This window comes from Styela clava, chromosome 4 (genome assembly GCF_964204865.1).
Source record: "Styela clava chromosome 4, kaStyClav1.hap1.2, whole genome shotgun sequence".
NCBI classification, from domain to species: Eukaryota; Metazoa; Chordata; class Ascidiacea; order Stolidobranchia; family Styelidae; genus Styela; species Styela clava.
Window position 1 is genome coordinate 5610203 of NC_135253.1, and position 26847 is coordinate 5637049.

The 26847-nt window shown below is 36.3% G+C and overlaps 1 protein-coding gene across 1 annotated transcript; it reads right to left on the reverse strand.

Annotated features, from left to right (window-relative positions):
• Nucleotides 1-3175: 3175 nt before the first annotated feature.
• Nucleotides 3176-7863, reverse strand: LOC120326070 (rhomboid domain-containing protein 2-like). The gene is made up of 5 exons (XM_039392295.2): nt 7597-7863; nt 7038-7257; nt 4656-4858; nt 4309-4456; nt 3176-3946 (listed from the first exon to the last, which is right to left on the reverse strand). The coding sequence occupies exons 1-5, from the start codon at nt 7766-7768 to the stop codon at nt 3700-3702; spliced, it is 990 nt and encodes a 329-aa protein (XP_039248229.1). The 5' UTR covers nt 7769-7863; the 3' UTR covers nt 3176-3699.
• Nucleotides 7864-26847: the final 18984 nt, after the last annotated feature.

Here is a 26847-nt window from a genome sequence, read left to right on the forward strand (position 1 = left end):
GCTGCTGCATATTATCTTGCAGATCTTATACCTAAGCTTCAGTTGGTGTTGTGTAGTTTCGTGTACAAAAACACGAATATGAATTACCCAAAGCGTTTCGAATGATGCGGCAAATTATTCTACCCCGTTGAAGAGTTTGAATGGAATTCCACTCTGATAAAGTTTCATTTTTCGGTCGGCTTTCAACCACATTTAGGCACTTTCACACTGCCCCTTTGTTATTTTAGGTTTTTATTTTAAGTCTAATAGATTTTGTATTCCCAACGGCATTGCAGGCGAGAAACTAATGAATGCAAAGTAGCATTTAGTTCTCGTATACCCCCAATACCAATCTGCTGTGCCTTTTGGTTCATGTTTTTTCGAAGGGGAACGCTATAACAACAACGAGACGTTGCGAGAAATGAACAGATCACTTATATTGTTTTGTCATAAACGATGTCATAGTCAATAGGTGCATAACAGTATACAGGGGTGAACACGCGCGTCCAAGATTGGAAGTTTTGAAAATTACCCTACCGACCGGTAAATTAAAATTTGAGCGTTAGGAGGCCCCTCTTCCCAACTGACGGTACATTATACCAGTTAAATTTATTTAAAGCCGGTTTTATCACTTATATAGTAATGTATTCGTATTTCATTCGTGCCTTGGCGGGTCACCGAAAAAACGCAGTGGGTCACAGCCTGATTACATGTTCATCAAAACCAGTCCAGCGAAACGGTTCGGTCAACGTGGTCTCGGAGACTACTTAGTGGCCTCGATTATATGTCCAAACCAACAAGCTGAAAACAGTTTTGGAGTTGCCGGATTAAATCAAATAAGTCATGATCTGCAAACACTGCATATATTTTATTTTCAATTAATTCAATACAAATGTTAATAAAAGAATCAAAATTGAATGCACGTTCTTGAAATTCTTTGAAGTTATTTGCAGAATATGATGAGGGAGGGGTCGCTTTCCCGTTGAAATTTGCCCACAATCTAAGAACAAAACGACAAATTTATTGAGGGCATAAAAGATAGACAATTTAGATAATTTTGGCCGACCATTCAGCGTTCAACGCTGCAGACTACTGGCACCTTACGCCACACGATCCATTCAAAAATCACAGTAGTCCTACAGTTACCAGTAGTCTACTGATAGACTGGCAACCAAATTAAAACAATTACATTTTATAGACCAAACACTTGTGTGAAGTGAGCTCATCATATGTAAACAGAAGCACTTTCATTATTTAATATCGTCCTACTACTGAACTGCAACTACTGAAGTCGTACTGCGCTCAGTTTATACCAATAAATCTTTAGACATCAAGATTTAATTCTCTGTTTAAAAACAACAACCTATCATGCCAATATGCCGTGATCCCACCAGTACCGGTACTTCAAATTTCTGTTCAGCAGCGACACAATAGATGCGGAAGATGTTTAAATTAAACTTGCCCTATCTAGCTGAATTTTTATTAGTTTAAAAAAGCAACTCACTTACCAGAGATCAAAAAGAAAACAACTGCCGTACCTCCTTCGATCACGGTGATTCACGATTTCTCGAGTAGCACGGCGAAGCAACTGAGCAAGACCGGTTATCTCACTTTCAGACCTCCTAAATAGGTCTGATGTTCTGGACCGATAGCACGGATTTGAATCGCAGACGAACCACTGAAGCGTGAATATGTGGCCTGCTAGACCGGTTCCAGCGGGCTATGGACCTTTTCCCGACCTTTGACCCTCGGAAAATTCTCCCTATACTTTACCATTGCAAAATTGACAAGGCTATTTTAAGAGTGCTTTAGCGAGTTGGCGTCTGTAAAATGGGGTGTGTGTTCCAAACCATCATTATGATTCATCGCAAACAACAATCTGTTTTTTTAAAAGTACCGGTAAAGAATTTCAGGCTAGTCTATCACAGCAATTTCTACACTAATTTTTATTACTGCAATTAAATTAAAACTCCTAGAAAGACAGAGTGATCATTGAATCATCTGATTTTTATTTAAGTTCCCAAAACACAACTGAAAACTAACGAATAGAGTTCAAAAACGCGAAAACGAGGTAATGTTTACAATCACGCTTGAAAATCTGTCTGAGTGAAAAAAGTGTCTAAGCGGATGCGAAAAGGGGGCATTGTTACGTCACTTTTTGCATCTTGCTGATTGGCCAATGTTACGAAATAAACAAGGAAGTCGATGCTCGGGGAAAGGTCCATAAATCTTTACGGCTTTTCATATTTCCGTATTTTATTTATAAGATATCGTTGTTGCTTCTATGTTATTTAGCATTGTATGTTTAAAGTAAACCCATTTCTTTCACCCTGTCTGCTGCTGTAATTCAACATATAGGTGTCGCTGAAACGATGATTGTTGGTCTCTCGCGACTACTCGTCTATTGCGGAGCATTGTATCTTTGAGATTTCTTTTTATTATTTGATGACAATGTTTCATGCATGACCAAATAAAATATCTGAAACTATGGATATAAAGACAAATTCCGCACGAAGTTGCTAACGCAAACAAAGCAAAATGTGTGCTCCAGGCACGCGAAATTTATAGCACGTAAAACACCGTAAAGAAAACTTTTCTCTATCTGTAACGTATCTTCTTCCCTTTGTTCTATTTTTAGAGTGCATGATATAATTTTAACTGGCAAATAGGCGAATTTCAACATTTTTTGTTGCCCCAAGAATACAAATCCGGGGCGCGGTAATGACAATATTACTCTTTTTATCGCGGATTCTATCCATTATTAATCGCCTCAAAGATGACTTTCGTGATATGCAGTATGTTACCCATACCCAACATGGAAAGGTAACCGGACGAGAAGCCGCGGTTTGGCATATAATTAAGCAGTCTTATCGGCTTTCCTCTTCCTGGGATTAATATGGGTCAGTGGTTCGACATACCTGACATGTGAAATAAACTAGCAAGTCAACCTGCTGTCAGTGTGATCAATATTTGCAATGATAAAATTTCTACATTGTAATATTTTCGCCTCTTTTGCACAGTATCGTTCAGTTCACTTCACACACAGTATAGGTACTGGGTGGTTAGAAGATTCCATCAGATCAGAATTTCCAATATAGTTTTTAGGTACGCCATGCACAAATTACTGATAATTTGTGTCAAGACTAAACCATCATTTACCCTGCCTAGTCAATGCATAATAATTATAAGTCCACACTTTACTTACTACATGTAATCTCTGTAATATGAAAACATTTGCAGCAGACAAGTGCACTGCTTGCATACATACAAATCTAACTGGGAAACAGGAATACTGCATAAGAGCAGCACAATGTGTACATAATGGTGGATAAATTCATTACAGCATAAATCAGAGGCTTCTGAATTTATGATTAATAGCGTTTCAAATATTTATCGTGTGCCACATGCAGGCTTGGTCTTTAACCAATCACCTATTATGAAAATTTAACTTATTATATAAATGGACACATAATTTCTGTTATAAATATCAAAATTGGATAGCATGGGTCTCCAGTTCTGAATAGTTACGACTAAAATGCGCTTTTTCATGCAGGTGGTGTGTTTACCCATCCATAGCCACATACAGAGTAAAATAGGTTTCGGTACCACCAAGCACCTTGGTTAAAAAATTTGCGAAAATGGAACCACATATTGGTCCTGGATGATACGACTGGTTGAGCAACATCGGTGAAACAATCAGCTTTCGATCATTCCCACCTGCTAATTACCTTTCATCTGCAACACAGTGGCTTGAGAACCGATTTGTTTATTAGTCAAAATCGAAACTGCCTGATCTACATTGTTGTTCGCAGCAGTTAAAGCTACAACACTCTCTTCTTTACTAAATCCCATCTCAAGTAATTTGTCAACTTTATACTTGGGCACAGAATCCTCACTGATAGGTACAGGACAATCATCAGGAACCCTGAATGGTTGATGCTGGATTCCATTTAGTTCGGGTTGATCCCTGATAAAATAGAAAGCCAGAATCAGAAAATATTGGGCGCTCCAGCAGTGTGTATCAATATGTAGGTAACTAATTTTGTTTGCCTACTTCACATAAAGTTGCGTAAAAGGTCTGAATCCTATGGGCAGGGGGTATATTCACTTGGCTAACACAGATAGTCCCCGAACACGTAATAGAACTAAAATAAGGGAAATCAGAATAAAATTAGGGCCTAACCTGGTACACACACACACACTACAAGAGTACCAAATATAGTATTTTTATGGTTCTGCCAAATTCCCATAAGACAAACCGTGAGTGAAGGTGATGACCCATTGCCAGCACAATTGCAATAACTTGAACAATTTAAAATTGATACATACTTTTCTAAATGATATTGTGGCAACATAGGAGATGATCCTGGTATATACTTGACAATGGGTATGTATTTGAAAATTTTTTTGAAGATATTGTCCACATATTTCACAAGAACTGATGGGAGAGTGATTATGCCACGTAAACTGCAAACATCTGAAATTTGAGGAGTAATACAATTTCTACTTTTCTGTTTAGAATTCATTAAAAAACTCTTAGATAAAGACAAAACAGGATAAAAATGAAGTCACAGGTGAGCTGGGCTTCGGCAATTTTTTCCATCCAAGATTATGGCTAAATATTACCAGTATTTAAATGTGATACATTTAGTGAACATATAAAATGAAATCCATACATAATGATCCAACAATACATCCACTGAGATTGCTGATAAATGTTGTGTCTTGAAGGATTACTTGTGATGAAATGAGGAGTAGCCATGGAATGGCCACATTTGGAAGCATTACAAAAAGAATGACGCTTTTCTTCATAGGTGAATTTTTAAAAACCAAAACAATAATTCCAAACAAAGCTGGTGTGAGGCCAAGTGCAGGACAGCTGTAAACATAGATGTATTTAAATTAAACTGTTTAGGGCAAAACAAGCTAAATTTTACCATATCTAATCAGGAATATCCTCTATATAATATACTATAAGTAGGGATGGGCAATATAGAATACCGAATCCCAAAGTATTCGAATCGAACGGGATCCGATAACAGGATTCGGTTTCCGCCTCTCCGGCGCCATGCGTCAATTTTTGTATTTCGGGTTTCTAATTTATCAATTAAAGACGAGCGTTTTTTCTCGCGTGGAAATCTCTCTCGTTTAACATAACTTGCGTCTGCTCGTAAAATCGGTAAACATCAAACACTGTAATCTCAATCGGCATATTCGGGACAAGAAGTCGGCGAAGTACACCTCACGGCGAAGACTCGTTATTGCACCGTTTTTGCGTCCTACGGATTTGCTATATAGCTAACGTATAATAATAATAATTATTTATGCCGACTTGTGATAATCTGATTGCAACAATCGTCAATTGTTTACAGACGTGCCTTGCTTCATTTTACATTAAATGGTAGGTATCTCGAGACCTGCGAGTTTTACCTAAAAATGATGCATGTGAACCAAAAGCCAGTCGTTAAATGTTATAACAATGCTTGCGATTAATTTAGATCAAATATTATTTACGAGTAATTTTATTACACCATTTTCCGAAATACAGAGTTATATCGCAATACACGAAAATCTGTCACATTTAAATTTCACTCTCAAAACATTACATTTGTTTTGGTCCGTTTCTATCGTTCAAGATAGACGCACGTTTGATCGTGTGTCTGTAGTAATTTTGTCGCTGGTAAATTTAAAAAAAAGTTGCCCCTTCTGGCGAAGATAGAGACGTATTGAGTTTATTCAGGGCCAAGTCTCTGTAGATAATGATATGTAACGATAATCATAGAAAATGAATTCGCCTTTAGATGTTATTATCTAATAACTAAGTACACCATTTTCCGAAATACAAAGTTATATCGCAATACATGAAATTCTGTCACATTTGAATTTCACTCTCAAAAGATTACATATTTTTCGGTCCTTCCCTATCTTTCAAGATAGACGCACGTTTGATCGAGTGTCTGTAGTATTTTAGTCGCCGATAAATTAAAAAAAAGTTAGATAGTGACGTATTGAGTTTATGCAGGGCCAAGTCTGGGTAGATAATGATATGTAATGATAATCATAGAAAAGGAATTAGTCTTTGGATGTCCTATTACCTAATAACTAAGTACGAAATCGCGTTTACGGGAACTTGGTTTTACGAGTCTTGCTCGCACAGAATAAAAAGTTGATTTTAATTGATAGTGGTTAAATTTAATATTTTACATATGTTGCAGTGGCCACACGCTGGTTCTGCATACAATTAATTCTCAGGGGGTATGTTTTAGTACACTAGGCAGACTAACATTAATAATGATTTAATGCGTTTTATATCTATTTTTGTATTTAACCGCTTACTATTAAAGTGTGTAAAGCGTTTCTTAATTTAGCATTTCAGTATTTAGGGATTACATACATTTGGAACAATTGAAGGCAAAAAAAAATAATATTCCCAAATTTTATTGTCCTGGGAAATGCCTGTTTAGTATCAAATGAAATCCAATGCTCAGGACATTTCCAAATAAATAATACATTTATAGTTATAAATTTACAACTTTTTAACATCTAAATCCAGCATTGTGGAAATCCCCACTTTTTGAATAAGTATGAAAATAGAATAGCATTCGGTATTCTGGATTCGATTTAACTATTCTAGAATATTCTAGAATAGTAAAATTATTCTACATTGCCCATCCCTAACTATAAGTGCATGTATCTGAAACAAATGACTAGCTCATGCCATACCAGACATGAACTGGTAACGGGAGGACAGGCTATGGTTCACCTTATGATTTGGCTGTCTTTTCGGCTTTCTCTCCCCTGGGATAAATATGTAAGATCCTATCTTATTACCAATAGCGGTTGTATAATATGATAATACTATAGTTTCTTGTGTACTTGCCCAATCATGCATAACAATAAATTATGCTCCTACTTCGAAGAATTTATCCATGAATCTATTTCTTACTGGAAATTGATATATTTCGAACACCATTAGTTTTAACTTTCAACCCTGAGTTATCTTCAAAGTAATGGAACAGAATCTAAAGCAACATTGTGGACAGAGTAAATTTTCCTACCTGTACATTAGTGATGAATAATGACTTGAAAATCCCAGTAAAATTGAGAAAAACACTGTTAAACTTGCTGACAAAATGGCGAAGATTGTCATAAGGAACAAGTAACGTATGCTTCCTGCCTGACGTTCAGCAACTGTTCCAAATATTGCCAACGAAGCAAGTGATAAAAGTAGATTCTTCACATTTTTGTGGTGAATGACATATTTGATAAGCCTTGATACTGAAAAAAAAAGATGTTGATAGCTTAAGTGAAAATTATGTGCTGCAAACTACTTTGTCACTCAAGTCTTAAAAATTCATTTACAGTTGTGTGTAGCTTACATAATGAATTAATCTAGCAACTTCGAGAATTAATTAACCGTTAATATTCTTTGAATCCAAACAAGAAATTTATAGGACGTTTAATAAATAGCAAAAAAAAACATTTTAATTAGATTATCAAAATTAGTCAACTAGAATGGTGTCTTATAAAAAATTTAGGTTCAAGTTCAGAGTTTCCTTATAAAAAGCAATTACAAAGCAAGTCCTTAGTTTCAATTGTAAAAAAAAGAATACTAACCTTGGCCTGTCATTATCATATGAGGTTGTACACAAAGAATAACATCAGTAAAATGTCTTGCCAATTTGATTTTGTAGCAAACAATAATTGCGACGAAAAGCACAGTAGTCACAACAGGAAGATTTGTAAGATACCATCTCAGTTTTTCACCAAGTGATTTTAGTTTTATCATATTCAGAATTGTTCTGGTTCCACTGTCATGTAAGTGATATGAAAAATATACTTCCACAGAATACACAAAAACCTAAGGTTGTGATCAAATAATAATAAAGTTAGAAAGTGTAATATTACTGTATTACATGGATGGGATAGGATTTACATATTTATCCCAAGGGAAAGGAAAGTCGATAAGACGGCATGACCATATGGCGAACAAAGACCTCTTGTCTGGTTACCATTCCATGTCGGGTATGGGATTAGGGTGGCTTAGTCACTTTGCGGCCACAACCTATTTGCCTTTGGTGGTTTGTATAGCTCTAACCCCTGGTCTTAGAAAGTTAATTCGAGTTGCAGGGTGTAGAAAAATGCCCATGCTCCTACGGTGAAAAAATTAACGGGTTAGAAATATTTGTTTTTATTTTATAGTGGTTTGAATGAAATCGTCCGCAGACTGGCTGCACCACTCTAGTTAGTAATCTGTTTTGGGAAGCATAGGCCTAATAATTGAAACATGTCCATATCCTAGGAAAAAATGTAGAACAGTACACAGTAAGCATCCTACTGTCCCATATACCAATATGACAATTGCAGAGCATTCCTCTATCGAGCAAACACACCATCTCTGAGCACTGCCTGACTGTTGCAGTTTCAGAATGTTGTCTGTCGGTTTACTTAAGAATGTTGTCTGTACATTTCAGCAGTTTGACGCATACACAGATACAGCTATAGGATTCACATACAGACATATTCATACCGAAAAGCATAGCTCTGTAACAGTGTAAAGAGGCCAGCATCATCACTCTTACACCTGCACTGTAGAGACTAGTAGTCTACATCCCACAGTCACAGACTTGGCCTGTACAGATCCCATGATTTGGAGACTGCAGAACTGGGAGATGTGGTAAAAAAAGAACAATCGTGCTTTGCTTGTCAGTACTGGTATTAATTTATCCAGATCTGACACTGAATAATGTATAAATCAACAACACTGACAGTCTGCGATGAACATCTCGCCTATCGCTGCATCGGCCTAACGTGAAAACAAACCGTCGCTATGTGAAACTGAAACTGCCAGAATGGGCGCAAGACTTCTCAGACCGTTGAAGCGTTGCATGGAGTCAACGTACATATAGAACTACATATAACGGAATTAAAAGTCTATTTCGACTGCACAACCAGAGCCATTATATATTGGCTCTGGCATAACAGCTCAAATTTTTTTTTATTGCTACGAAAATTATTAAATTTCATTTGAGTTTCAACTTCTGCTTGTCAGTAAAATTCTAGAAGGATTTGATAGGAATGAGTATACTCTCAGTATGTTCTTGGACCTTTCCAAGGCATTTGATAGTATTGACCATGACATATTACTAGCCAAATTGCACCATATTGGCGTTGAAGGTCAGAGTTATAATTGGTTTAAAAGCTACTTATCAGGAAGGAAACAAGTAGTAATATACAATGATGTAGCATCTAGCACATACTGTAATTTGACTGTAGGCACTTTACAAGGTTCTATTTTGGCTCCATTATGTTTTTCAATCATTATTAACGACTTTCCGAATTCTCTTCTTCACTCTAATATCATACTTTTTGCTGATGACTCAACGCCATATCTGCGGGGCAAAAACTTGCCTGAACTTTTGACCAAAGCAAATACCGACTTAGAAAATATTCAAGCTTGGTTGTCTGCGAACAAACTCACTATTAATGTCGATAAAACTAAATATATGGTACTTAGCACGCCGAAGCAAAAGTGTCCAACACTGCAACAAAATTTGGAACTAAATGGAATAAATATAGAAAGAGTTAAAACCTAATGACCGCTGGTGTTCCTGGGTCATTTTGACACCCCTCTATAATTTTTTTAGGATTCCACCAACCAAAAATGCCAAAGACATCATTAATGTGTCCTTAAAAAGCTTATTTTCGTCACTTTCCACTAAAACGCGCCCAAATTACGTAGCGCAAATGTGTACGGCCGTACGCCGGTAAGAAGAGAGAAATTTCAAAAAATTTCGAGAAAAAGTTTCTCACTTTTAACGCTGTGGTCGACACGTGATTGATATGCGAGAGAAAGAGTTCTCTTTTAGAAGAGCTTTACGTCACCTTCAAAATAAAACAAAAGTGGGATTTGTAAGTGAAGTGATATTCGTTTTATCGAAGAGCATTTGATCGCGTGCTGTCTGGTATCTTTGTTTGTTTATTATGAGCCGGAGAACGTTGCTCGCGCGTTCAAAATACTTCGTTTTCAACTAACAACAGATTCTTTGTTCATTTTTAAGCTCTAAAATACTTATACAAATAAAATTGACCTTGTTGCAAAATAAAAATTATACATAAAAAAATATGATGACGTCACCGTAATTAAGAACACTCGGATCAAGCATGGATAATTTAAACTCAAACATTTTGAGTTTTGAAATTGGTTTTGTTCACATGCAGACCACTATGAAATACTATTGACCCCCCAAAATACATTTAATTCAGCCATAATTCCAAATTATGACACAGATTAGCCATTTATAACCGGGCCGATCCTCTAGGGTTCAGACTCGCTTTCTGGGTGTAATGATCGATGATAAATTGTCTTGGAAACAACACACCAATATGGTTCTATCGAAAACAAGGTCGTCTCTTAGTGCCATTACGAAAATAGCCAACAACTTAAATACATCTTGTTTAATATCTCTATACCACTCTCTGATAGAAAGCCATATTCGTTATTGTGCCTCAGCTTATGTTCATCGCCAATCGTCCATTCTCAAAAAAGTGTTTGCAATCGCTTTATTAGAAGAGTTTTCCATAGAGGTAATCGCGAAAAAATCGATGACTTATTTAAAGAGCATAGTCTACTACGAGTTGTGGATTTAGCTAAATTCGAACTATGTACTAGGATGTTCTCTTGGCACATTGGAGAGCTTCCGTCCAGCCTGAACAGCCTGTTCCAAGCAAACCCAAATTCAAACAGCAGAAATAAAGATAACTTTTTTATTCCATTCGTCAGTAAAAGTATTTCACAAGAATCAATCGCAGTATGTGGACCAAAAGCTTGGAATTCCCTACCCAATGACATCAAAAATTCAAAATCGAACTCAGAATTTCGTTCCAAACTTGAACAATATATATTATCGTCATATTCGCAATTTTCTCTGCTTTGAACATGTTACTGTTTGGAGATTATTTTTTTTAGGGTGAATTCAACACTGAAAGGGAGAGCTGTTGATTATTTGGATTGAATGATCTATCAGGAAACTGTCCTCCTCTTCAGTCACCATAGACCAGCTGACAATTTCAATAACTCCACAGGATACTTCACCCGGATTCAATATGGACCTTTCCCCGACCTTTGACCCCCGAAAAATTCGTCCTATACTTTACCATTGCAGAATTTTCGGGGCTATTTTAAGAGTGCTTTTGCGAGTTGGCGCCTGTAAAATGAGGTATGTGTTGCAAACCATCATTATGATTCATCGCATACAACAATCTGTTTTTTAAAAATACCGGTAAAGAATTTTGGCCTGGTATATCACAGCTATTTCTACACTGATTTTTTATTACTGCAATTAAATTAAAACTCCTAGGAAGACAGAGTGATCATTGGATTATCTGATTTATATTCAAGTTTCCGAAACACAACTGAAAACTGACGAATTGAGTTCAAAAACGCGAAAACGAGATAATGTTTACGACCACGCTTGAAAATCTGTCTGAGTGAGAAAAGTGTCTGAGCGGATGCGAAAAGGGAGCATTGTTACGTCACTTTTTGCATCTTGCTGATTGGCCAATGTCACGATGTAAACAAGGAAGTCGATGCTCGGGGAAAGGTCCATAGAACAATGGACTGAATTAATAACTAGCACACCATTCTAATTTCATTATCATGCGTAATTAGACAAAGACAAAAGCACAGCAATTTAGGTTATAGATAGTACAATACAATAGAAATTCAATGCACAAATAGTAGGGAGTAGGGACAATGGTTTTCGTTTGAGTAGCATGTTGTTCAATTTATTTCCATTGAAATCACACTTTTTCTTCTGCTCATCCAAGGATACCATATCATTTTATTAGTTTAATTTACATTGGAAAATCCATGACATGGTAAAATGGCTTCTCTTTATAACTTATCATTCCCTATCCGACTGTACCTTTATACCTTTCTAATCTTCTGGCTGAAATGCAACCATAATAGGTTTTGTGGAAATGCTTTTTATTAATTTTTTTTATTTTTTTTTTTGAAACTTCATCGTTTTTGGCTGAATCCAGAATTTCAAAAAAAACCTTACAATAGTGAGTAATTTGATACATAACTTTATCATATTTCACCAAAACCTGTAGGGTCACATTTTGGCCAGAACAGCCATAGACCACTTATGACACTATCGCCCTTGAGTGGTGCATACCATATATCAGTGGCGGCGCGTGGTCATTTTGACAACCGGGGCAAGCTACTGCGGGACCAAGTCACCCCCATCTACGGGGACAGGATGAGCGCTGTAAGTTCTCCCATCATTTTATGAGTATAAAAACCATTCCATCGGTAACAACCAATCGGCAAAAGCGACAATTTTTAACGATAAGAAAGTGTCTTTAAAACCGGTCCAAGTCAAGGGATTAATAAATATAGACATAGTTTATTTTGAAACCTCTTTCAAAAGGAAAGGCATTATTTACCCAGATAAATACAATGACATATTAACAGAAACTTCGGGAAAGCAGACAAAACCTAGAATTAAGGTTTGAAACGTTACTATGAAGAAAGAAAAGATAATGCAAAGATAAGGACATGCGTCGCTCACTCATAGATATATATGCTGCTAGACTTCTACTGCTTGAACATATATGCAACACGCCGCGGTTTCTTGGAAGCAAAATGCTCAATAACGCGCTGATTAAAGTCATGCATCCCAGAAATAACGTCTCTGTGAATGGATAAAACAGCCAAGGAATTTAATCTATCTTGGTTCATTGTGTTTCTGAGATACGTTTTAATACGCTTCGGCGTGCTGAATGTTCGCTCTGCGTCGGCGGAAGAAATAGGCGTCGTCAAAATGATGTCCAGAAATTTTGCAGACGCCGCAAAGGTAGTTACTAGAGTGTTATCTATGAGGAACCCATAGAGCGCACAAGTTGATGTGATGTTCAAAAAGGTTTGATTGGTGTATATACATCGCAATTCATTTTCCAATCTACCCACGTTTATCATGGGGTAAAATTTGGAGACAGTAGCCAACAAATGGATGGGAAATTGACGTACAAATTTTGAAAAATTTTTGGGTTTCATCAAAGAGAACGCGGCAAGGTGTTCAGTGCGCAGACGATCGCCTATTTGATTCACCAGAATGTCACAGCATCCCTTTGCAGACAAAATCAAACGCTGCGTTGTTTGCCCGCGGCGTAAAGAAGCCCTCCATGTGTCGTCGTATTTTATTGTTTCCCGGATACGAGATACAGCATCGCAGAAGTCTGAAATACACGACTGCACAGACGCTCCATCCATTAGCCTTGACTGCAATGCGCCGTATAATACATCCACGTGATAGAATATTGTGGAGAAAAAAGCGAGAAAAAATGAAAACTCACCATCTTCTAGCAGACGATTTAGACCTGTTGCCTCCCTCACAGAGCGTTCGTCCCAAACCGGAGAGCTCTGAATGCCATTGAAACACTCAATGAGCTCAGACCTAATTTCGGACACGCCCTGCACCACGCGTGATTGAAAGTTCCAACGTGTTGGTGCACGAGCTGGGAGACGGCGGCTACATATCTGGCGAAGGAGGTCAGAGCGCTTCGGCGAAACGGAAAAAAATGAAGAAAACCCCGAAACATTTGCAAAAAATATACGGACGAGAGGGGTATCAAGACACATATTTTTAATAACGAGGTTAAATTGGTGTGCATAACTAGGTTAAATTGGTGTGCATAACAATGTAAAAAATGCGCATGAGGAAAATCACCATGTTTCGACCCACCCATGACTGCCGCGCCGTCATAAGTTTGAGCTATCATTTTTGACTTCGCGTTGTAAGGCTGTAACACTTCTTTCAGTACAGCCGATATCCCGCAAGCCGTGCGATCAACGATTGGTACAAAGCTGTGAAATCTCTCGGTAGGTTTACCATCTTTCACAAACCGAAAAACACAGCCAGTTGGGAAACGCACGTGATGTCAGTTGTCTCGTCAGACTGAATCGAAAGGAACTGGCAATTCTCAATTTCCAGAGCCAAATGTTGTAAATAAATTTTATACATTGAGTCGAGCAAATCATTTTGGATATCCTTAGATGTCCCTTTCGAAACAGTTGCGGCATCAAGATGATCTCTCAATACTGTATCTAGGGATGCGGTGTATTCCACCATATTCAAAAATACCTCTCTATTAGAAGAGCCAGCCCGTTCATCGTGCCCAAGGAGGGACAGCTCGTGACAACCAATGAACTTCAAAACATCTATCAATCGACCAAGAACATGGCGGTTTTTCTCGACGTTTTGGTTGTGTCGACGAATAGAAACCGCGCGTCCTTCATCCAACTGTGCTGCAATATTAACATTTCCGAATGTTCGGTATTTTACTGCATTATCCAGATGCTCCACAGAAGATTGATGATCCCTGGCACGCTCGGAAAAATGTTTAAGATCTCTAAAACCAAATTTACACCAACGTGAGTCACGGGCGGTAGCAAAAAGTAGGCAATAAAAACAAAAAAGTGCATTTTTGTCCTCGCTGTAACACAACCATTCGTGTTTTTTATACCAAGTTTCTGCGCAGAATGTACGCCGACGCTTTCCTCCGTCATGGGATTGTTCCAGTGAACAATTTTTTGGTTGATAAGGCCCAAGACGTTGTACCTCTAATTTTTGTTCCAGCGGCAGCTGCGAAAACGGAGTGCGAAGTAGTGCATCAACCTTATTCATTATGAGGTCTAAGGCTAAGAAATGCGAAGCCGGAAAGAAGTGAGGAGCTCAAAAGGAATGTGGAAAATCGAAAGCAAATGGACTAAAGGTCTCTAACTGATTCAAATAGCGAAACAAGCGACAAAAACGAGGGCGAGGAAACTATCGACTCTCCAAGCAACCAACGAACGAGAAGGAATGCGTGAATATGTCAACACGTTGTTGTAAGAAACGTCGGCATTGTGTCGTCATAATTTCGGGGCTAGCCCTGATCGGCCCCGATGATTTAGTAGAAGAAACAGAAAACAAACGAGACAAACGCGGCGAGTGGAAGATAAAAGAGAGAATACGATATACAATGAGCAACCGGGGCAAAATCGGCGTCGCCCCGTCGACGTTCGGCGAAGGCTTTGCGAGCGAAAAATGAACCATGTCGGGAGAATATGGCTGGCTAGTGTAGACAGTCTGTGCAACCGATATTGAGGTATTTTTCGAATATTTTTTATTATACCGAAAAAACAACCGGGGCATTTCCCCGGTTGGCCCTATTGACGCGCCGCCACTGCCATATATGTACACACCCTTTAAACTTGACCATTCCCGCTTTTTATAGTATGTGGTATCATCACTCAATGGTGTTGTACATTCATCCAAATTCTTGATTTTTTTTTTATTACTATATTCATATGCAGTGTGTTTCATGTTGTGTTGTGTCTCTATTTATAGATGTTGTTTTGTCTAACAAACTCCTTCGTACAAACAGTTTTGTACACTCCACCCTCATCGCTGTTACCACACCCACCCACCCTCCTTGCACAACTGCCTGTATAAAGGACCATATTGTACATATTTGATTTACCCTATTATAATTTATATATATCAAAAGGGGTGTATGCCGCACCTTTGTGTTTTAGGCCAATATGGTCTTGTGCATACATCCCGTCTTCAGTATTTATAATTACTTACTCTCTTATATTGCTTTTACGAGACGAATAAACATACATACATACATGATCATACCGTACCGAAACGTCTCAGAAATCTAGGACGATTTATGAAAAAAGATATGTTCTCTATTTCCAAATGGCCTACTCGGCATTGGAGACATACTTTGCGTAAAATCGCTAATTACTCACTTGGTTTTCTGTTGAAGTGCACTTTCTGCTATCTGGAAATGTGAATGATTATAAATAATGTTCACTTGGGCAGAGTAGCCTGCCCCAATGAGCATATATACATACATACTCAATGCCTACCCCGAAGAAAGTCTCACAAAGACTCGGACTTTATCATCAGTAAAATTTCGTAGAGGAAATCATACGATTGATAGAAAATTTTGCACCAAGGATTTCATTTTTAAAGAAGTAAAAAATCCTTGAGTTTATTTTAGTCAACTTCGAACATTTATATCTATGAAGAAGCATGTTGACGTTTCATTAGTCAAATGTTTTAATCCACTGAAACAATGTTTATACATACATTCGCAAGCTCTTTTTGAGAGATGGAGATCATATTTATTGGATCCTAAATGCTCTATATTTTACTGGTTTGTTTGTATTTTTCTAATTGTATTGTTTATTGGAGTAAAAATTAAATGCTAAACTGTTAATTGTTTACACTCTATGCGACACGATACGATATCACAAATTGATTGTACCTACAGGATTATACTCCTCTTTTCAGTACCTAGAATGGAAGTGGTAGCAAGAAGGTTATAACTTTTATTTCATTTTTTATTTGAGATCCATGAGAACTGATATTTAACCATTAATTTCACTTACCTATATAATACGAACGCTGTTTTATTTCCGCCAAACGTGACCGGCTACGTCACGTAGCATGTAAATTAAAATCGAAGTGATGTGTAAGTTAATAATAAAATATTAAAGGAATATGGCCAGTCGCGGGATACATGTGGAGTGCTGTGATAATCAATGTAGGCCTACATGTTCTTGATTCTTCTTTTTGTTTTTAAAGGTATACGAAGCAACAAATAGGCAACGTACAACCAATACATTTAATTTTTTAAAAGTTATGTCTTATCGTAGTAGTATATATTTACAGTCTTATTACCATGTCTTATATCTAGCATCGCTGTTGAATTATTAAAGTCAGCAGAAATGCTTCGAATCTTTTATATCATAAGATGTAATTAATAGGGTAAAATTGCAGATATTAATTAAATTAAAGTTATTGACAAATATGCACCAACATCATAATAAAAAATGCCCGTTGAATTAACCAGTTATTTTGTGAAACAAATTACAATTCGCTTATAGGCAATCCGGTCACTTGTCAAAGTGATGTGTGACTCCAAATCCTTCGAACTGCACTCAAAATTTCATAAAGTTCACAGGTATCAAACATTATAATATGTTCCCGTTACAATTCGTTCAAATAGCTATATTTTAATAAAAAAAAACATCAAACATTTTTATCAGACAATGCTAACAGCAATGTCAATATATATATCATTTTTTCCTGTCGTAAAATATGTGCATTAGCGGTATTACTCGAGGTGTCTGTGGTGTGACTATTGTCTACTCTATAGCATCTTTGTCAAAGAATTTTCTCTTGCCCAAATATAACATGTATATGGCTCTACCGGTACTTACTCCAAATTTGCTTACGCTGTTGTGGTTGATGAAAATTACCTTTCAGTTGTGGTTGCTGAGAATTCCGCTTCAGTTATCTCGATTTAGCTTTGTTAAGCTAGTTACCAATTTCATTATGATGATTGTGCACTTGTGCTCAACCGAGCATGAATCTACGAGACAAACCTGACATATTTAAACAGCTCTTCTGACAGACTCAAGACGCTCCTGAAGTATGAGTACCAATATGGAGGTGACTAATTTTGTTCGCTCATTTTACATCTATTTGTGTGTAAAAGGACTGAGACCTATGGACAGGGGGATATTCACTCAAGCTTGTAATATAACTAAAACAAGGAAAATCGAAATGAAATTATGGCCTAACCTAGTACACATACTTCGGTAGTACCAGACTCAATTTCACCAATTTCATGTCGGTGATTGTGCTCACCCGAGCATGACAAACCTGACATATATAAACATAGGTAACTCAATGACATTAAACAACATGATGCGCACATCCGGCTTTTTTGACCGAAGATCGTATCCGATAACACGCTACAATGCACATACTTGACGAAACGAAAACGAGCGGATGTGTGCTGCTTTCAAGGGATAGCACGAATGATGTTCGTGCCTGCTTTGACAGTTGTTGATATTTTGGAAGGTTGAGTTAAAAAGAAATCGAAAAAAAGTAAGGTAAATATATTGTTGTATATAACACCCGGGCATCGCACTGTTAAGTACATGTGGGAAAGCCAGCTTTTTCAAATACTACGAAGTTATTAATTCAGTACGGTACGTAGTTGCGCATTTGCCGAAATTGCAAATTTACTTACCCCTTATGGTTTCAAATAGTTCATGCACCTCCATTTAGATTTTTTTGACCAATGAGGATATACTATTGTAACATACTATTGATCATTCACTTTTATTTGCGTATTGAAACAAAGGGTTAACAAGTTCACCTAACATTATACTCATACCGGTCTATATTGTATAGTCTGATCTCTCAAGTATATGGAGCCACGAATGCTTGTAATTTTCGGACTAAACCCCTTTATTGGTTGATTTATATACCAAATTCAGTAAAACATTTTTACATTAAACATGAGATATTGGATTTATTAGCTTTTCAATTCTGAATCATATAGACTGCTTTATTTATTCTTGACGAAAATTAATAAATCTCTTCCATTTCTTCAGATGTGAATGTTGTGGACAAACCTGTCTGAGCATTGTGAGATTTCTGCAGCACAAGAGGCAATAGCAAAAATAGTAAGTATACCAATCAAGAAATTAAGTCGACATAAAGCAAAACTTTCAACTATTCGTCTAATCTCAATTTCCCATTTTATTCACAGGACAGCTGTAGCAGAAGGGGATAGTATAGCGAAATATCAGTGACAGTGTGATTTCAAGAAATATATTTAGAGTACTCCATAAATGATTCCAATAGAAGAACAACCTATGGAGGCATGCAAAGACATTTGACCCTCCGGTAGAGTTGTGTATGGCCCCCACATCCTGCAGGGCTTGAGAACTAAAAATTCTAAAGCGTAAGTTTGCATAAGCGGTCTTATTTGTAAAAAGGCACAAAACACGCCAGACATACTTAAAACAGCTTTGGAGATGTAGATTACGCGTAACTCACTACACCTGTGTTAGGATGGGTTCATCAACTTTTGGTAGTACTATAGAAGAAATTCAGGGAAGGGTATAATCATGATTCATGATAAAATACTGTTCAATATTTTGGACAACTTCAATCTAGACCAGGGATGTCAAACTCGCGGCCCCAGAGAACTTTCAGTGCGGCCCTCGAACGCTAAACAATAATTGTAATAGTATTTTGGAAGTTTTTTTTTTTATCTAAATGTAAAAGATTAACTTTTAAAGTGAAATTGATTATTCACGCAGAAAACAATTTACTGAAAGTAGTTTTGGAAAATTCCTTTATTTGTTGTTCACGTTTTGACCCAATTAAGAATACACATCAGGCTAGCAAAAGAATACTTGAATAAAACACTTGAGTGAATAAATTAAACGCAAAGTACATGAAAAAGGTTGGCATTTTCGAAGAAAAATGGGAGTTGCAATATTTCTGCATTTATCAAAATTCTGAAGCACATTGTTTTATTTGTCATATTTCCATCAGTACAATGAAAAAACACAATAAGCTCAGCAGTCAATATGACAAATTCAAAGACCAACTTCGAACAGAAAATTCCCATGTGTTTGTATAGTAATACAAGAGAGCTACGCCCAAATATATGGACACGTCTGTTCGCAGTACAGTACGGTTTACAATACCGTCAGATCACAGTCTACAAATATATTCACACCAAGCGAAGCAATACAGTAGGACACAAAATGGCGTCCGATGTTCGTAGAACGTTTAATGACGTCATAGCAATCAAAAACAAATCTCACAGAGCTAACAGAAATATTTAAAATGAATAAAAGTTATAGCCTTCTGGGGAAAAATTTTATCTTCAACCACTGAAAATTTCAAAGCAATTGGTCCAGTATTCGAAGAGAAAAGCGGTTTTTTAACATTTCCACTAGGTGTGTTATTCTGTGTCAAACAACAAGAACAACATAATATTGAAACGATCGTTATGTCCACTACGTGTCCAATAATTATACAACGACCTAGTTAGTAAAAATCAATATCAATAATAATTCAAGCAATCCTATGCCACGCAATGTGGCGCGAAATATCTTGTCGAAAAAATCTGTCATTTGTTTGTTTACTGATCCATACACTTTTTTACTGGAATTAATTAAACATTCTCAAAGATCCAGATTAACCCATGATCATGTGCCCTCGTTAGTTAGGGTTGGTACTATAAAATCATTTCAGCCTGGCCTTAGTATGCTGGTGACCCCAAAAAAAAGATGCCAAACGTCAGGACAAATGTAATTGAGTAAACATTGAGTTTATTCTGTAGTATTTTTGTTAGATTTGGGTCCATATATTTAGATTTGGTCATTTTTAGTGTATGTATTATTCTTTCCTTTTCCAAAGCTTGTTCAAAACTTATTTTGATGGTTGTACATAGAATTTTATGATTTTTTGTAATAAATACAGTAACTTGCAATAATAGTGGAATGCAAATATTAATATGTAATTGCATTTGAAATTAAAGAAAATAATAAAACTTAATCCAACTCTTTAATTGCATCACAATATATGTCACAAACTAAAACTATCTTAAAAATATCTTCCAAGTATACATTATCAAAAACTATTTGCGGCCCTGTTTACAATTTCCAAAATGCGATGCGGCATATTGTATGACTTGTATTGTAACTTGTATTTGCTGTCGCGATGTATTATCTCAATGTGTCAAACTTTTAATTAGTGTGCATATTTTGCTTCCAGGTGACATAAATGTATTGTCTTGTTTATTACCTCAGCTTGGAGTATTGACAAGAAAAAGGTGCCAGTAAGTTACGTAAATTTTTTTTTAACTCTTTGTTATAGTCAGAATTCACAATTAATAGGAAATATAAACTGCCAACAATCAATGAGAAGTATATGCAAAATTCCTCAGATTAAATTTGTCTTCTAAAATCGGAGGAAGGCAAAACATATAGGTAGTTCCCATTCACACAAGTCATTCAAGAAGACTTGCTCGAGCCAAACTAGATCGGTAAGGCTGCAAGTTGAATTCAGCCCTACAACCTCCTGCATAGAAGATAATATTAATTAGTGGGCTATGAGCTAAATTCCTAAATTTAGACACAAACCTATCTACGAGGCAATATGTATCATCAATGTTACTTATGATAAACTGAATATGTAATATGTCTAATAAATTCACCTACTAAAACAAGTTCGATGGGTGCAAACTTTGTGTTATGGAATTGTATCACAGCACCTTTTAGAGAAGTATAAACAGTTTTGCTGTTTTGTATGACACCCTCTTTAAATGAAATTTCAATGTTTAAGTGCAAACATTAAAATTAGTAATTTTGAACTTTGTCATTAACTGCAAAATGTTCCACACAAATCTTTACGCTATCGCGTTTGTAATCTTCTCTGATAAAAAAACGTCTATGATGTCCAGAATTACTCTTTACAGCTAGCTTGTCTGCCATTCCAGCTTTCCAAGTGAGCAAAACTTCTTAGATATAATGATTATTTTCTTTCGTTACAGGCGCAAAAAGGCAGGTACTACACGTAAAAAAGGCGCCGAGTAGCAAAAGCAAACGGAAAACGATCGCGAAAGGCGACGGTAACTATGTGCATTGGAGCGTATCATGAAATACAATCTTTCGCCTGTAGTCTTATGGAGTGACGTCAGAGTTGCCTATTATGTTGTTTAATGTCATTGGTTAACTTAACATAGTTCGCTCACGCTTTTTTCGTCTTTGTTTATTCATGTTGCATAGTTCTCTCGTTACGCTTGAGTGATGCGTCATGATATTCTCTCAACGCGATATTGTGGCGCGTGTAGCCGTCAGCTATCTGGTTGTAGCGGATGTCTAATGGGGATGTGGGTAGGCTATCGGACCGATATGATATCGTTATATATTGTTTGAATGTCTTGTGCCTTTGACAGAAATCGATCGCTTCTGGTTGCTGATATATGCCACCATGTCAGATTCAGATATTTCGTCGTTCGTATAACATTGTAAACAAAACTAATATTTTAAATCAAGTCACAAAATGACACACTATGTTTCGACCGCAATTTGCAAGGAGCCGCACGAGACTGTCAAGTCATTGTGGCAGCGACACCATAATTGCTGATATCATCAGTAGATGACGTCATAATTTTCTGAAACGAGGGAGTCAAGTGATTGCATCTGCATGCCATGTAGCTGGCTTATATGCCTGTGTTTTCGAGTTTATTGGTGAACTTTTAGCTTTTAGTTCTGCCAATAGCCTCATATAAAGATGGCCCACTGTGACCAATACTTGGAATTATCGACAGAAGAAATTAACCGTCACTACACGATGCTTCCAGCACGATATTTCTATTTATAAGATCCAAAAATAAATTTCAAATTCATATCGTTATTCAAATCTTCAAAACCTTTCTCCACCTTATTTAAATTAGGAATAAAAAAATACAACATCAGTCATTCAAATTCGCAACACATTCATCTTTATTAAAAAAATATTATTGCAACTGATCGAACCCAAATGCTGAAAGCGGCACTTCTACCCTTCATTCAAAACTGAAAATCTGTCACACATACTGGAGAGATCTTATTGCTAGTGTGTTTGACTAAGAGATGAATGGTTTTAAATCTCACCAGGTACTATAGCTTTTAATGGTGATTTTCGATGAAACCTTCAAAATACTTGCAATTTAATATGTTTCTTCCAGTGTTTGGGTTTAAACACAATAAACTTGAGTGGTCATGTCGAGTGTTTAAAGTGCTGTATGCGCTCATCTTATTTCTGAGAAACATCTCTCATCTTATTTCTGAGAAACAGGAATCCGGCAGATTATATTGAAGACAAGAGAGCTAAGCCCAAATATATGGACACGTCTGTTCGCAGTACAGTACGGTTTACCGTACCGTCAGATCACAGTCTACAAATATATTCACACCAAGCGAAGCAGTACAGTAGGACACAAAATGACGTCCGATGTCCGCAGAACGTTTAATGACGTCATAGCAAACAAAAACAAATCTCACAGAACTAACAGAAATATTTAAAATGAATAAAAGTAATAGCCTTCTGGGGAAATATATATCTTCAACCACTGAAAATTTCAAAGCAATTGGTCCAGTATTCGAAGAGAAAAGCGACTTTTTAAAAACGTGTCAAAGAACAAGGACACTAACAAGTAAGAACAACAATAATAAGAACAACAACAACATAATATTGAAACGATCGCCATGTCCACTACGTGTTCAATAATTCGTGTGACAATACCGCTTCAGGTATAGCTAGGTCGGATTCTGGATAGAGCAACAGTTGCGATATGACCATATGTAATAAATCAAATTTTGTGGACGGTGATTGAATTAAAGTTCAAAAGTAACATTGTGAAGTCAACAGATTCTAATAGATGATTTTATGAATTGAGAACCCGTTTCTTCAAACTGGTATTTTTATTCATGTATATATATGTATATAAAGAAACTACAAAAAAATGCCCAAAATGATGTACTTTTTTGAAACAGAAAAACTTTAAACCCTATCTTGCATAAATGAGATTTAGCTTAACATGAATAAATGGTACATGAATGATTAATATATTCTATCTGACGTAGGTTATTTTTATTTTATTTTTATTTTTAAACTTTTCTGTTCCATCGTGTTACCAAAAAATTTGGGCCAAATTTCATTATTCGGAAATGGATTTTAATTTGCAGATTACTTGGATCTAACTATGTTTCAATTTGTTTTAATGATCCAAAAAAAATGTGTTGAATGAAAATCAGCCGTAGTTTACTTCTTGCGCATTGTTTGCATATACTCTTATACTAGTTGGATATTTCTTGTGATAGGTAGCAGTAGAGTGTTGTATTACATTACATTTGACTGTGTTTCAACTAACCAGGAATATATCTATACTAATTTCACATAATGACTGGTTATATTTAAGTTATTCTTAGTTGTGCATAAGCCTTCCAACCATAATCCAGGTTTTAACTTACAAATACTAACTCCATTCTTTCTAGCCGAAGTTTATTCCGAGGTAAATTTATTGCCTTGAAATCGTCGATTAAAAAATTATGAAAATCATTTTTTGACGATAATCATCGAGGCCGCTAAGCAATCGGTAGTTTAAACATTTGTGCAATGGGAATAAAGTATGTTAGTGCCTACTGCTCCATTCCTGAGTAATATGGCTTACCAAGGGGAACTGCCTTGCACAATTTTACTCCCCTCATTATACTGTTGTTGAATTCCTGCAAAATTGCGATCCGAGCATGGAATTCTTGAGAAGGAATTCATCACGTTGCAAAGCGACTTTAAACTTCAACCGAAATTCATTGTTTCGTATTAATCGTTTTGAATCAAATCGAAATATCCTCACGTGCGGTCGGGTTCAAAAGTTTTTCTCTTGCCTTTCACAAAGAACGTGCGTTGCGTTTAGTGTCGTGACCGCGATTCTAGATAACAAGAAAAACCGCCTTTGACATAGTCAAACAATGAGACTTAAAATTGCTTCTGACGAAAATGAAGCCACATATCAATAGACTGGTGGCTTTTTACCAGGCAGTCATCACATTAGACTAATATTGAATAGAAAAAACATTTGTTGCGACTTCTTAGTCAGGGGGTGTTAGTCAAAAAGTAGTCCAAGGGGGTGCTACTAGTTTGAGAAACACTGTTCTGTATTTTTTCTAAGATTGCACCAACCAAAAGATCTATATCGGGGATTAACACGAATAACTCGTTATCAAATTTGTACTATTGTGTATTTTATTTTGATCGCTTGGGGCGTAAATAGACCACAATTAATTATTGTATTTGAAATCTAATATCGTCCGTATCGTGTGAGTGGTTCGGAACACGCGAAACGGATATGTCGGCACGTATTCCTCGTCTAAAAATATAAAACGACATACAAAATCTCAGTAATCCTATAAATACCTATCTACATTTTCTCATATTCTCTGAATACTTTATTGCCTATTTTCACCAGTCAGTCAATCAATGGATTAGTGCTGGAATATACGAGCTGCATAGAGTAACAGTCTGAATATGTGAATTTTATTTTGTGAAAATCCAATGAATGTGGGTAGCACATTATTAAAACGTATGTCTGAAGTGGCATGTCGTCTTTCGGTTTTCACCACAATCCGATATGTGGCGCCATCATGTCACTGCCGAAGTTTATTTTATGTCTATTCATTTCAACCGTGACACCCATTAATTACCTTTCACCTTTCTCGAGCGATTGATAGTTTCGAAAACGGAGCAAACGAAGTAATATGATGGTCCTCATTGACTGATAGTTGATAACCTAACCTAACTTTTAATTCGAACATTTCGTCTGCGTAAACTTATGCCCAACGAAGTATAGATTAATAAATAAACTGTATTTATATTTATAGTAGATGAAAGTCGTAATGTCCCGAGGACCGAAGTTAATAAACAAAAATAGTAAATGACTACAACATATGAAAATAAAATAAATCCGCCGAAAGGATAGAAAAGTATAGAATCATCACTAATTCATGTTGCGCATTTTTACTATAAATTAGTGTACATAAAAAATATTTTCAAAGAATATTTAATGTGTTAAGTCATAAAATGTATGTATACATGTCAGAGGTTTGAGTTTGTTGCAACCGCGATCTCGCCAATACAGATAAGTGGAATTCCACGTGGCTGCTTCTTCAAATGGCAAATCTTGTAAAAAACCACGGGTTTGAGGACATCCAAAGAAAATATATAAATGTAATAGTTTTTAGCCAATATTCTGACTATTTCAAAGCGATTAGTTCAATGATCGATTAAAGAAGAGATTTTGTGTTGTATCGCCTTTGACAAGGAACGATTATTATATGCTGTCACAAATGAACAATCTTTAATTAATTGGTTTTTTCGATGAATTCACCATACCTATAGTCTGATCACTTCTTAAAAGCCGGTGATCGTGTCTTTTGTGGGGAGCTTCCGGAGTATTACACTCTACCACAGTTTTCGATATTGAATATTTTCTGATAGACAAAGACAGAAGCGAAAATTACTTACTTACTATAAAATCGTTGCCATTTTTTTCGCAAAGCCAAAAATCTTGATTTTGAGCCCTTTTTTTCCGTAAATTGCAAGTCTACCAGGTTACCTAGAGTCCTAGATGAAAAAGATTTCTTTATTTTTGTTGTATGAAAATTACTGAAACACTTTTCTGTCAATCCAGTAAGTATGAATTCATGACAACTAATTATGATTAATTTAAATGAAACGGAACCTCTAATTTATAAATGTGTGCTCATGAATAATGGATATATATATAAATCTTGCATTTGGGGAGATATGTCCGATATTAAAACTTATATTTGGGCGATCAATCTTTCTTGTGAAATTTACTCAATAATTTATAAGCGGAGCCCTCCGGTTTCATCTACAATGGTCTTAAACAAGATAGGGGGGTAAATTTGTTGTTTTCTTAAGTAAAATCGCTCGCATTTTTCTTCATCTTGAGTAGGTGGTAGATATCGTCTGTGATATGAAGAATGATAAATTCATTTTCCAAGATGGTGCTGACTATGTAAATTTGGACGAAAACAACAAGTTTTGCTACGTCTACCACCCAAGCAATCGCTTAAAATAGTATCTTATACGGCATTCCAAGGAAAATCGCCACGCCAGAGTTGTTGTAATTTAAAAGCAGTTCAGCAAACCAAATATTTTCTGCAAAAGTCCTCACTGGTCTCTTAAACACTGTTGAAGCGACTGAGATTGTTTGTATTCAACCTAATTTTTTTTGTATTTAACCTAACTCTCCACATTTTTTTAACTATATATAAGAAAAATATATCTGGTACTCAAGTTGTTTTTGCGCATTGAAGACCATGCATAAAGACTAAAGGAGTGGCCCTCAATGTTTAACTTGCAAGTATATCCTAACACTAGCATCATATAATTTTTTCAAGCAACAGCAGTGAGGGAAAAA